We start from the raw sequence: 12,541 nt of genomic DNA, 5'->3' as shown, positions 1-12,541 counted from the left end.
AAAGAGAGCTGAAATGTAAAGCAAAGTTCTCAGTTTTCTCCAGCAAAAGGGAAGAGGAAGCAGGGAAAGAAATGGCAATTCACCACACATCCTCTAACAAACCAGTTAGGCAGTTTGGAGCATTGCTGGCCTTAAAATGCAAGGTATCTTTGGCATCTTTCAGACTTCAGAAGATGGTGATGGATCAAGAGAAGCAAGAAGGTGTCTCCACCAAATGCTGCAAGAAGTCCATCGTGCGGCTGGTGCAGAGGCTGGCACGGGAGGGGCTCCTCCGGCTCTACCGCACCACGGTCATCCAGGATGGCATCAGCAAAAAGGTGACAGAAGAGACACAGCCTTCATCTCCCTTCTCACATGCCCTGGGCCTTTCTGCTGGAATGCATGGCTGACTTCACTTCTTGTAGTAGAGCCCACAGGGGAGCTACCCAGAGGCTTCATGTCAAACTAAGCTACTGTGAGAACCAGATCACTGCCTTCTGTTACTCTGCTGCAGATAATTGAGACCAAGGAATAGGCCAGAGATCAAAGTCTCTGAATCTCTCTTCCCAGAGGTTCTGCTGCTTATCTGTTCTGTGATTCATGGCTCTTTCTCTGCACTGCCAGGCTGCACCAAAAATCTGTTTAAACCCCTTTTGAAAGCCAAGGGTGTGTGAAAAATCCTTAGTGAGCTTCTGAGTTGAAATTTATAGAATGTGATTTTTTATTTTAAAACAAAAATCCACTGTTCATGAGGTTTATGGAAGTCAGATGTCTGTGGTTGTAGAGCTGAGATTTGTCACTTACTCTGGTGTGAAATGCTCATAAGCAGAGAATTACCTGCTGCATAATTAGTGTAGAGCACATTTGAAATCTTACCAATCTGAATTGTGTGTGTGCTTTCAGCAGCAATACGTGTTAGCTTGGCCTTTCACCTAATGAGCTCTGACTTTTCATTTTTCCCTCTCAGTCTAATATTTACAAGTCAAAGTACTTGTTTCTCAGATATTTCAGCTTTTAAAAGCCCAAACCCCAAGGTCTGTAGAAATGTCATTAGCAGTTTATTGGTACAAAGACCGTGTAATTTGACCTCTTGTTTAATACAAAGTAGCAACAGGAATTTTCATCCAAAAATGAAATTAATTAACTGTTAATCTCAGATGATTATGCATCTGATTAAGAGCCAGTATCTCCATAGACACCTTTTGTTTGTGTTGTGCTGCTGTGGACAGGTGGAGTTTGTTGTGCACCCCTCAGTGAGTCCCAGCGATCCCCTGGTGAAAAGCGCCATCGAGCAGGTGCGGTTCCGCATCTCCAACTCCAGCACTGCAAACAGGCAAGTCTGGGGTGGCTTGGGGGAGCTGGGCTTATCTAGGGTATGCAAAAATATGCAGAGGAAATTAACACAAGGTAAGCAAAAAAAAAAACCCAAACAAACAACCTCTTCTTTAGCAACAGAGAAATGGAAGCACAAAGTTGCGGCGATGTGCTGGTATCTCCTGAAGTCAGGGAAGAACAGGAATTGAGCTCTGCTTATTTTTTGCCTAAGTGCTGTGTGGTTTTACTACAGGATTAAAGTCCCCCAGACACCAACATCCCAGGACCATGGTGAGGAGGAAAACCAGGGACAAGAGGCAGTTCCTGACTCAGGAAATATGCAAGAAAGCTCATGCAAAGCTGATAATAGTCGGGCAGGAAAAACTGATGATAAAATGGGCATAGCACAGCTAAAGAACTATCATCCTGTTACAGGTACAGCCAGCTTTGGGGTTTCTGTCATCCTTCACCTTCTCATTTATTATTAATAATAATTTCCAGATGTCTCCTAAGATACAAATGGGTTTTTTTCTCCTCCTATTGAAATAAAATTTGATTTACATTAAACCAGTCTAACTTATCCAATGTTTTCTTAGCTCCTTTTGTTTTTTACAATTGTGGAGTATTTGTATTTACTACTACTTCTTTACTATTTGTAATTTACATTTACTTTCAACTGCCCATCTTTCCTTCCACTTTTCCTCATATTAGTTTTGTTCAGGGAGCTGTTTCTCCTGCTCTAATCCTCTTTTTGTTTCTATTTGGTCTTTAATCTTCCCTCCCAGTTCCAGGACTTGGACGTTCTCTTGGCTTTCTTCCCAAAATGCCCCGTTTAAGAATGGTCCACATGTTCCTCTGGTACCTAATTTATGGACACCCTTTAAATGAAACACAGCGGAAAGGGGGAAGTGATGGTGAGAAAGCAAAAGGGCTGGATGAGAATGCAGCTGTAATTGAAGCACAACCAGATGGCACCTTAGAAATTGTGACAACTGTGGTGAATCCTGAGAGCTCTGCACAGGAGACTGAAGTAGATTTGTCTAATCAAACAGGTAAGAAGTGGCACATCCTCACTTAACTACAGCTTTACCATGGTTCAGCACTGCAAAGTAGATAAAAGTCTACTTCAGAAAGGTTTGAATATCAAGGGTTTAGAGAATTTTCAGGCCGTTTTGGATTTTCAGACTGTGACCTGCCAGTTGTGTTGTGCTTGAGCAGTCACAGAGAGACTCTTGGTGTGAGTGTTGGGTTTGGTGTGTCTGAGGCTGTGTTCTTGTTGGCAGTGTACGTGGATGACTCCTCCTGGATGCGTTACATCCCTCCCCTGCCTGTGCACAGGGAGTTTGGATTTGGATGGGCTCTGGTCAGTGACATCCTCCTCTGCTTGCCTCTCTCAGTTTTTGTGCAGATTGTACAAGTCAGCTACAAGGTATGGTCCTCTTTTGTTTTCCTTCAGTGTCTGATGATGGCAGCTGTACCTATAGGCTGGAACAAACATTCCCTTAATCTAGCAAAACTAGACCCTGGACAGGAGAGGAGACACTTCAGTCTTTTACAGAAAAAGTAGTTGCTTTTCACAGGCTAACTGGAAAAAAAACCATATAGCCCTGTAATACTGCAAATTTTTAAGCTACTATTTTGCCAAGAGCTTTTTATAATCTCACTGAATCCTCTGCTTTATTGATTAACAAGAATAATGTTTAAGCATTTTACAAAAGCAGTAAGGTTTACTTAGAAAATATTTTAGTAGGCAATTCTGGTAGCAAAGCTTTATACTTGAGGGCATAGTTACGTTTTGCATTTTGATTAATTTCCAAAATAATTCTAGGTGGAAGGTCTGGAAGATTTTTTAAATGATCCACTAAAAAAGCACACTCTGATCAGATTTCTTCCAAGGCCAGTCCGACAGCAGCTCCTCTACAAAAGGTAAGCAGCTGAGTCAAAACAAGGGGCTGTGGAGAAGAACCAACAGTGGCTGGTTGTTTTCTCAGTTATTTCCTGTTTGTGTCAAAAAGAATTGTGGCACTTTAGACAAGGACCATCAATCCTCAAAGGATGGTGTGCCAAACTGTATTTTTCTCTCCCAAATAGAAGGTAATAAGAAACTTATAAACAATATTCATGTATGCTGTCAGGCAGTGCTTGAGAGCTGGGAGGTTCTGTCCTTCATAACTCATGAGCAGAATGTTGCTTCTGTATAAAACAGGCTCCTGACTGCTGCTAAATTCAGAATTTAATAGGGTCTAAGTGTTGCTGTCCTTCATAAATCTTTCCAGAGGTGCCACATTTCCCAGCTCCTGCCTCTCACACATTCAGTTTCTCCTCGTACTCTCCATGGCACATCTGCCATGGTTTGCCATTTCTCTTCCAGGAGATGTAAAACTTGAGGTTGGACTGAAAGGAGAGTGATGTGAATGTGTGGAGTGAATAGCACCATGTTAGTTTTCCCCAAAAAGTCACTGCTGACAATTTGTGAATGTTGGAGGCTTAGATGACATTTTCCAAACCTGCAAATGTGTCTGTGGTGAGGGAACAGGGCTGGGCAGTATCAGCAGCCAAGGCTCATGGGGAGCCCAGGTTTGCAATTCCAAACCTATTGTTAAATCGTAGCAATTGGAAACTGGATTGATGGCATTTTCTGAAATCTGCAGACTCCATCTGATGGGGTGATGCAAAACAAGATGACACATAACCAAGCTGTCTCTTCAGCCTCCTTTCACTAAAACTTCTAACTGAGCCAAATTTCTAAACTTGATCTTTCTGACCCCCAGAGAAAACTGCCAAAATCCAACTCCCATTTAACTGCATTTAATTAGATCTTTGTGAAGTTAAATGTGGGCAAAGCTAATTTTTTACAAACTGTCTCAGAAACTAAATCTTGCAGAAGGTTCCTGCAACTGCCAGAATTTTGCCATAGATGTAGGTATGCAGGATGGAAAATGCTGCACTTTTTGCACTGCCAAAGCTTTGAGCAACTGAGAGCAGCTTCTTGGAGCAGTAATTTTAAACAATCTGAACTCCAAGAATCATTGCCCAGTTCTTCATATATACATGTATGAAGCCTGCATTTAGCAGCCATGTTTTCTTACTCCTGTCCTCTTTACATAACATGAAATTGTCTGCAGATCTGCTGTTGACCATATTTAATTCATTTTTACATTTGTAATTAATGGCTTATTTTCTTTCTTGCTAGCAAAATTTTGCTTAGTATTTGACTAAAACATTGGGATTGTGATCTTAGGAAAGGAAATTTGGACCCTTGGGGTATTACATGTTTTCCAGAGGCTGATAATTCAAGCAAAAATACCACTTCAGAAATTCTGTAACTCTGTGCTTTGCTGAAAGCTCAGGTTGCTGCATGAAAATGTTGGATTTTCTGGTATCACTTCTCTATTTTCATGAGTGCTGATTGTAACACTCCTACCATTGCTACAGGAGGTACATCTTCTCAGTGGTAGAAAACCTTCAGAGATTATGTTACATGGGACTGCTGCAGTTTGGCCCAACAGAGAAGTTTCAAGACAAAGACCAGGTAATTAAAAAAAAATTAAAAGGCAGTTACTGTTCATGAATTTTTCAAGATCTGGGATTCATAATTCCCTTAATTGAAGTACTAATGTTTCAGAGGTATGTGCAAAGCTCCAGATCCAAGTGATAGTGTAAGTTGTACAGGTAATTTTTCACCTCTTTTCTCTGGAAGGGAACTGCTCAAATGTATAATGCTGAACACTGCACACAATAATGACCCAGGAGGTCCCAGACTGGCAAGACTTAATGAAAAATGAGTATGACACATTCTTTTCCATCAAGCTGTTAAGCTTGGATCAAGCTGTTAAGCTTGGATGTCTGACACAGAATAAAGGCACTGCTCAGAGTAAAATAATGAGATTCATATGCATCTTTTTAGATAGAGAGCACTTGCAAAAGAGAAAGCAGCCAGACTTTGTGAGATAAGAAAGGTAATGAGGCCCCAAACACATCCATTCAAATCCCAAGTGAGGACTTGCAGGAAATAGCCACTCTCTGGAAACTTGGAATACCCTGTGCACAAGGGAGAAAAGGAACTGTTCAAAATCTAGAAAGGAAATTTCTGAATTGCTGTCAAGGGAATTTGGGAATACAGAGCAATAGTGTGGGAATGGCTGTGGCCTCTGTCAGAGCAGCAGCTAAAACCAGCAAAGACAGAAACTGTCCAGGCCTAACCTAGCTGGTGTGTCCTGCTGATGAGGCACTTTCAGTGATGTTTGCAGTCTGAGCTGTGCTGTGTCTGGCAGGTGTTTGTGTACATGAAGAGAAATGCTGTGATTGTGGACACCACCATCTGTGACCTGCACTACAACCTGGCACAGAGCAGCCGCCCCTTCGAGCGGCGCTGCTACGTCCTCAACACCCTGCAGGACGTGGAGAACTTCTGGTTTGATCTGCAGTGTGTCTGCCTGAACACACCCCTGGGTATGGCACAGTTGGACCTCCTGAGCACCCTCTCTGCCCCTTCTGGGTACACCACAATTCCTCTTCCCTTCCTAAAACTTGAGCCAGGCTCTGGTTTCCTGTCGGATGCTACGATGCCCAACGGGAATAATGATGCACAGAACTCCATGATATCAGAAGGCTAATTAATTACTTTATTATACTATATTACACTAAAACTATATTTTACACTAACAAGAATTATCAGTAATTAACTAGAAAACCTGTGACCCTCTCCCCAAGAGTCCCCACACATACATGCGGATCCAATTGGTCAATGAATCCCAAACACCATCAGCAGAATCCAATCAAGCAATCACCTCGGGTAAACAATCTCCAGAACACATTCCACATGGGCACAAACACAGGAGCAGCAAATGAGATAAGAATTGTTTTGATCATTCTTTTCTCTGCTTCTATCAGGAGAAATCTGAGAAAGCTAAATGTCTCTCTGTTCAAAGGGCATGTAAATACCACAGTTTTCCACTTCTACTGTTTTGGAATGTTGTCCTGTGCATCATAAAAAAAAACAAGTTGGGAGCTGTGTCCATATAATTCTATAAAGTTGTGATCCACTTGTGTTCAAAGCATTGCTGCCCTATTGGAAGTATCAAAGTTGACAGTAGTCCTTCTCTGTGAGAAGCAGGCATGTTGTATTGAGAAGGGGTAAGAATGGCAGTACTGTGTGGGAGCAGTAGTTTGCCAGAGCAAGGTGGATTGAAGAGAAGATGAATTCTGAGCTGTCATGCTGAGAGTGAAACCCCTTTGTCTGTGCAGGAGTTGTCCGCTGTCCTCGGACCAAGAGGAGCAACCTTGCAGGGGAGGAGAGTGCCCTGGATGTGGAGAAGGAGCAGGAGTCAGCAGTGAACAAACACAACCTGGAAAGAAAGTGTGCCATGCTGGAATACACCACGTAGGTGCTGCAGCAGGGCAGGCCAGAGGAGCTGTTCAGGGGCTGAGGATGTTACTCCCTAGCAAAAGCCTTTGAGACTGGAGCATCTCAGCTGGGTGTTCTGTGGAGCTCAGAGGTGAACTGAGTCCAAGGAGATGTAGTTCTGGTTTTTGTTCCAAATAACTTGGCTGCCAGGTTGTTGTGCTGGAGGGATGGGATGAGCAGTTTAGGATTTCTTTCCAGAGCAGTACAGATGTGTGTTTCAAGAGTCCTGAGGAGAGCAGAGTTGGGAGGGAGGGAATGCTTCCCAAGTACTCTGAATGCCAGGAGTAACAAATGTAAAGGTTTTCTGTTCCTGTGCTTTTTATCATGGTATCTAAAGGAGCTTCAGCAGCTCCCCAGTGCCACAGTCTGAATCCTGTCTCTTTGTGCTGCGCTTGGCTGTAATTGGTTGCAGATTAATTTCTAATGTGATCTGGAGGTGATCCCTGGAGCATTTAATCTTTTGCCTAATCACACCCAGAATACCTGGGAGGGTTGTGTGCTCACAACATCTGACAGCCATGCAGAACCCCAGCTAAATTTTTTTGATTGTGTTGTGCACTGTGGTTTAGCTCTGTCAATATTCTATTCTGTTTCAATAAACAGTCTGTTTAAAAGTACTTTCAGTTAGTTCTGTGTTGCAGGTAAATATATCAAGTTACCTTAAAAAATAAAGGAGTTGAGGGACCCAATTCCACTGATCCTTGCTTGAACTTTCATATGATCTCTCTGTGTGGCATTAAATCTTTTAAATTGAATTTCTGGTGTTTACTTGCAGTTAGGCTGGGGATGACTGTGACATCTTTAAGAAAGAAGCAGTTTTGGGATATAATTAATGGTGTGATATTATCCCCTAAACTGGGAGGGCAAGGGGAGAGTTCTGCACATTGCACACACACCAGTTAAGAGCTCTGAGAAGAAATCTGCATAAAATGATTCCTGTGGGTTTTGTTCCTCTTGCTGGTAGAGGCAGCAGAGAGGTGGTTGATGATGGATCCATCCCTGGAGATGGGCTGGGAGCTGCAGGTCTGGATTCCAGCTTTTATGGGCATCTGAAACGCAACTGGATCTGGACAAGCTACATCATCAACAAGACCAGGAAGGTGGGTGTTTTAAAACTTATACACTTCTCCAAGTTTTAATGTTCTTAACGTTGAGGTAGTGACACCAAATTGTGTTTGCATGCTCTCAGTAAGGTTTTGCAGCACTGGAACAAAATGAGTGCCAGATGTTCACAATTCCTGGTGCTGAAGTGAATGAAAGAATTGGGCATAAATTTTATTTGAAAACTGAATTTTGGATTTGTTAATACATTTAACCAAAGGAGAAATATTTCAATGAGCAAACAGTTCACACTACTCAGTGCTTCCTCTTGCCTTTCTGGAATGTAGAAGGTGTCAGACAAAAAGCAAAACATCCAAAACAAGAAAATACAAGGGAAAATATTTAAAAAAAATAGGGAGCCCAACACATGCAAATCAGAATTCTGGCTAATGTCCTGTCTCTGATGGAAGCTTGTAAGAGCAAGGGATATTTCCTCAGAATGCTCTCCCAGCTGTCTGCAATTTTGGCTCAAGGCCATTCTAAATCTGGAACTGATGTTTCAAAGCAGTAATAGCTTTTTTTTTAAGTATTAATTTGTCTGCTTTTTGAGCATATGCAAGTCTTTACTATCCCACAGCCTCCTGTGGCAAAGTGTTTCAAACTCCTGCTATGTGCCACCACTTCCTTTTGATGCCTTAAGCTCACCAGTAATTGTAGAACAGAGGGAAGCTATGAAGAATAAATTGTTCATTTTTCTTACTGTTTCCGTGGATTTTTGTAAACATCTCTCATGTCTCTAAATTCATCCCCTTTTTTTAAGACTGACATCTACCATTCCTAGCATGGAACTGTCCTGTCTTTAATCATTCTTGTTGCCTTTATTTTTACCTGTGATAGTTCCACCTGTCCTTTTTAAGGTGGAAATTCAATCTGAGAGTGCTTCAAGGTTGTGGCCAAGCACAGAATTTTGCAGCTGCTTAGTGTTGCTGTTCCCTAAGAATTCCATACATTTCCTTTGCTTTTCCAACATTAGCAGGCATTGAGCAGGGACTTTCACAGAGCTGCCTGTAATTACTCTCCCCTAAGTAGTGCACAAATCAAGGCCTATCAATGGATGTGAAATTAAGGTGCTAATTTATTTCCCTCAGGCAGGATCATTTCACTCTTAATTCTGTCTGCTGTTCAGTCACCTCATTGTTGAGCAGTGACAAAACCTCCAGCTTTTCCTCTCTGCTTTCCTCTCCACGTCTTGTGACCAACTTCTGCCCCCGGTGAACTCCACACAAGAGAAATGGGTTTAGCAGAGAATGGCAGAACTCCCAACACATTGCAGTTGCTTCAGGCTCAGATTTAGGATGGGCAGAATGTGCTGTAGGAGGCCTTTACTCAGTGTTTGTATTTGCATTTTGGTTTTGTGCTTTTCAGAAATTCCTGTGGAATGTAAAATGCTAACACTCTTTTACAGTAAACTCTGCTCTGCCTCTGTAGCAATGAAATAATCAAGCATTTCTTTTCCAGTAATTACTGCTTTTAAACCTGAGGACATTTCTAACCTTCACAGTCTAGTGGTCATTCCAGTGTGATTTAAGAAAAGCTCTGGAGCCATTTTAATGTGTGGTAGTAATAATACAAATGAGTTCTTTCTTATAGCTAAGGACCTTCTCCTTTAAAGTGAAAATTTATTTCTGACACTACTCAGATTATAAAAGTAGATGGTTGTTGTATGTCACCTTTTTTAAAGTTGTATTGTCTTAGGAAAATACAGTTCCTGAAAATGGGCTGACAGCAAGACTCCCAACCTTCCTCACCAAACACTCCCTGCCACTCAGTACTGGAGGTAAGGCCTGAGACTGTGCCACAGCTCCTCCTGCCTTTGTCAAACCCAGCATGAAGGGTGTGGGTTGTTCTTGTCTCCTTCCAGTAATCTGGGATGCTCCTGGGGCAGTAAAACAGATAAATGATTTCATTCTCTATTGCTGGCTATATGGAACAATAATTTTTTATCTGGTATTGATAACATGGGCTGGTCCTGTCTCCTTACAATAATCTAGAGTACTTCTGGGGCTGTAAAATAGATGTGTAAATAAATTCTTACAAAACAATCATTTCTATCCTTTGTAATTTCTGATGTGCAGTTTGCAGAAAGTCCAGAGGGACCAATGTTTTGTAGCACTGTTACCCAGCCTAATGTTTGAGCTAAGGAGGAGAAAATGCTTCAGGTTGAATGTAAAAGCTCAGCTCTGTTCCCTTGTGTTTGTGCACTGTAAACTAGGCTTAATTACTTGATGATTCCTCATTAATGTAGGAATTTATTCTGTGAGCTGCTGAGAAGGGGCATGAAATGACAGGACTAACAAAGAGCAGTTCTGAGAGAGCATCTGTCTTTTAATTTACTGAAATTTGTCATTTGGTCTCTGTACCTTGTATTAACATTGTAGAATGTCATTGCTATGAAGATCCACTGCTGTAAATATGTGTCATTTTAGGTAACAAAATTAATATTTTGGGAGAAGCAAAGGTAGGATCAGAGTCACTTTTCCAGAAAGAGGAATGTATTGAAATAACTAAAGAACCAACCCAGGATCGAACGAAACGAGTGAGAGGTGGAAAAAGCCAAAAGAGGAAGAGGCTTAAGAAAGATGTTGGAAAGAAAACAAAGAAGAAAAAGAAAGGTAAGAAACAGGGAAAAGCAGCATTCTTTACTGTACCTAGGCCTGCAGAAAGCTGCTTTGGCAAAGAGGCTGTGGGACAGGGCAGCTTTGTGGCCATGTCTGTGGGCTGCCTCAGTCAGTGGGGAGAAGCAGCAGCACCTTGTGCCCATGAGCTGCGTGTGAGCCATGGGTGCACAGGCTGGAGGAATCCTTATGGAGTCTGTGCCAGAGCAGCTCCCTGCAATCCATTATAGCTCTTGATAGCTGGCTTAAAGATTCCTCTTGGAGTGATGCTCTGGATTGTCAGTTTGCCGATTAAAGTGTTCGTTTTCTCATACCTGGGAGAGCTATTGCTGCATTTCACTTCTGGACTGCAGCTTCCTTCCCTGCTTGTCTCTCATTCTTCCAAAATTGAGCTGGTGCTGAGCATGAGCTAGAAGTTTGAGTTAATCAGAATACAAGGTGCTGAGATAAATGTCTGGTTTTGTTTCCCTGGGTTTGCCAGAAGAGGATCCTGCAGACAAAAGCAAACGGCTGCGCTACCACGACAAGGCTGACCAGAGTGCCCTGCTGAGGATGACACGGCTGCGCGTGACCTGGACGGTGCAGGAGGACAGCCTGCTCATGCTCTGCAGGATTGCCAGCCACGTGCTCAATGCCAAGGTGGGCACTGCTGATTTGGAAAGGCTGTGTTCAATGAACTTGTCTAACCATTCAGTATCCATCCACAAATAACCTCAAAAACTGAGAGATTTGACAAATCAAATTAAAATAAACGATGGATCATGGTTAGACAACTTGTTTGAAAGATGGAGTTTTGCACCTTAGCTAAAAGAGCTTTACAAAATAAACTTTATATGCATTGATTATTATCATCACAATGTTAGTGATAGTACCTTATGTACTTCACTGTGCACAACAAATGATGAACAGAGCCATCAAAGAAGTTTTTTTCTGTCCAAGAGAGAGGGAGGAAATGTGGGAAATGGATTTGTAGAGAGTTGTCAGGGCCTGACAGAAGGCCCACACTGTATGCATCCATATGCAAACTTTGAGATAAGAAATGCTGACTTAGAAATGCCATGGAACAGGACAGACACTGTTGAGAGAGAAATGGAGCTAGAAAAATATTTCAAAGGATGGCCTTGCAAATAAGACTGGATACTTTGGAGAAATAGAACTGTGAAAGATGCATTGGAGTGGGACCCACAAGGGGTTGTTTAAGATGACTGGCTTTAAGGCATCTGCAGCATGGTGTAGCTAAAGCTGATATGCCAAGAAACACTTATAATGTATTGTAATTAGGAAATAGTTGGCTTCTGATTGTGATTGTGTGAATTATAACATCTGTATTGTCTCACCCTTCCCATTAGACTGAAAATGGAATGAAAGTTTTTAAAACACCTCTCAGTTGCCCCATCTGTGGGTCAGAAAAGGGCACTGTCCAGCAAGCACGGAGCTGCTGGGTGCTGCACACACATTTCACCAGCCATGGCTTCATCCTGCTCTCACCATGAGTGCACTCAGCAAGGTTTAACTGCAGATACTCTCTGTTCCTCCTGCAGGTGAAAGGGCCCTTTGTGCCCTGGCAGGTGGTGAGGGACCTGATGCACTCCAGCTTCGAGGAGTCCCTGGATAAAACCTCCCATTCCGTGGGACGCAGAGCCCGCTACATCGTCAGAAACCCACAGACCTACCTCAATTACAAGTAAGAAGTTTTCTGTGCTCTAGATACAGGCTAAATTCTCCTGGAGGGACATGGTCCTCCCACGAATTTCTTTTGTTTCATGTCACTTAAAAATTTCATCTTGTTTGCACCCTGCTGCTGTCAGGTCTGTTTGGAGCTGGGAAAATTTCAGCTCTGAGCAACACCTTCAATTGTATCTCTTGCAGAGTTTGCCTTGCTGAGGTTTACCAAGATAAAGCCCTCATTGATGACTTCATGAACAGAGAAAATAATTATGAAGATCCACAGGTAGGAGGGAAGTATTCCAAAAGTTCATAGAGTACTTTATGCTGTTTGGATTACTGGGTACTTGCACTGCGATTTCATGTCTTTGCTCTCCCTTGAACCTTTAGCTATTTTAAAAATGGCATCACTGTAAAAATGCAGCATCATTGCTGGTTTGGGATAAAGTGGACAGAGGGC

At 42.3% G+C, this 12,541-nt stretch overlaps 1 protein-coding gene across 1 annotated transcript in view; it reads left to right on the top strand.

Moving 5' to 3' along the window:
* The window catches only part of GTF3C1 (general transcription factor IIIC subunit 1), a 40,279-nt gene that overhangs the window by 12,858 nt on the left and 14,880 nt on the right, over positions 1-12,541 (top strand). The window contains exons 12-26 of the mRNA XM_030229491.2: positions 164-317; positions 1,209-1,312; positions 1,547-1,728; positions 2,079-2,345; positions 2,577-2,722; positions 3,122-3,219; positions 4,729-4,825; positions 5,568-5,745; positions 6,541-6,676; positions 7,665-7,800; positions 9,497-9,578; positions 10,228-10,413; positions 10,898-11,055; positions 11,958-12,100; positions 12,286-12,367. Coding sequence (XP_030085351.2) covers positions 164-317; positions 1,209-1,312; positions 1,547-1,728; positions 2,079-2,345; positions 2,577-2,722; positions 3,122-3,219; positions 4,729-4,825; positions 5,568-5,745; positions 6,541-6,676; positions 7,665-7,800; positions 9,497-9,578; positions 10,228-10,413; positions 10,898-11,055; positions 11,958-12,100; positions 12,286-12,367 — 2,149 coding nt within the window. The remainder of the gene's footprint in view (positions 1-163; positions 318-1,208; positions 1,313-1,546; positions 1,729-2,078; positions 2,346-2,576; positions 2,723-3,121; positions 3,220-4,728; positions 4,826-5,567; positions 5,746-6,540; positions 6,677-7,664; positions 7,801-9,496; positions 9,579-10,227; positions 10,414-10,897; positions 11,056-11,957; positions 12,101-12,285; positions 12,368-12,541) is intronic.

This window comes from Serinus canaria, chromosome 14 (genome assembly GCF_022539315.1).
Source record: "Serinus canaria isolate serCan28SL12 chromosome 14, serCan2020, whole genome shotgun sequence".
Lineage (NCBI taxonomy): Eukaryota > Metazoa > Chordata > Aves > Passeriformes > Fringillidae > Serinus > Serinus canaria.
Note: the sequence above shows the minus strand (reverse complement) of the source record. Positions and strands in the feature narration are given on the sequence as shown.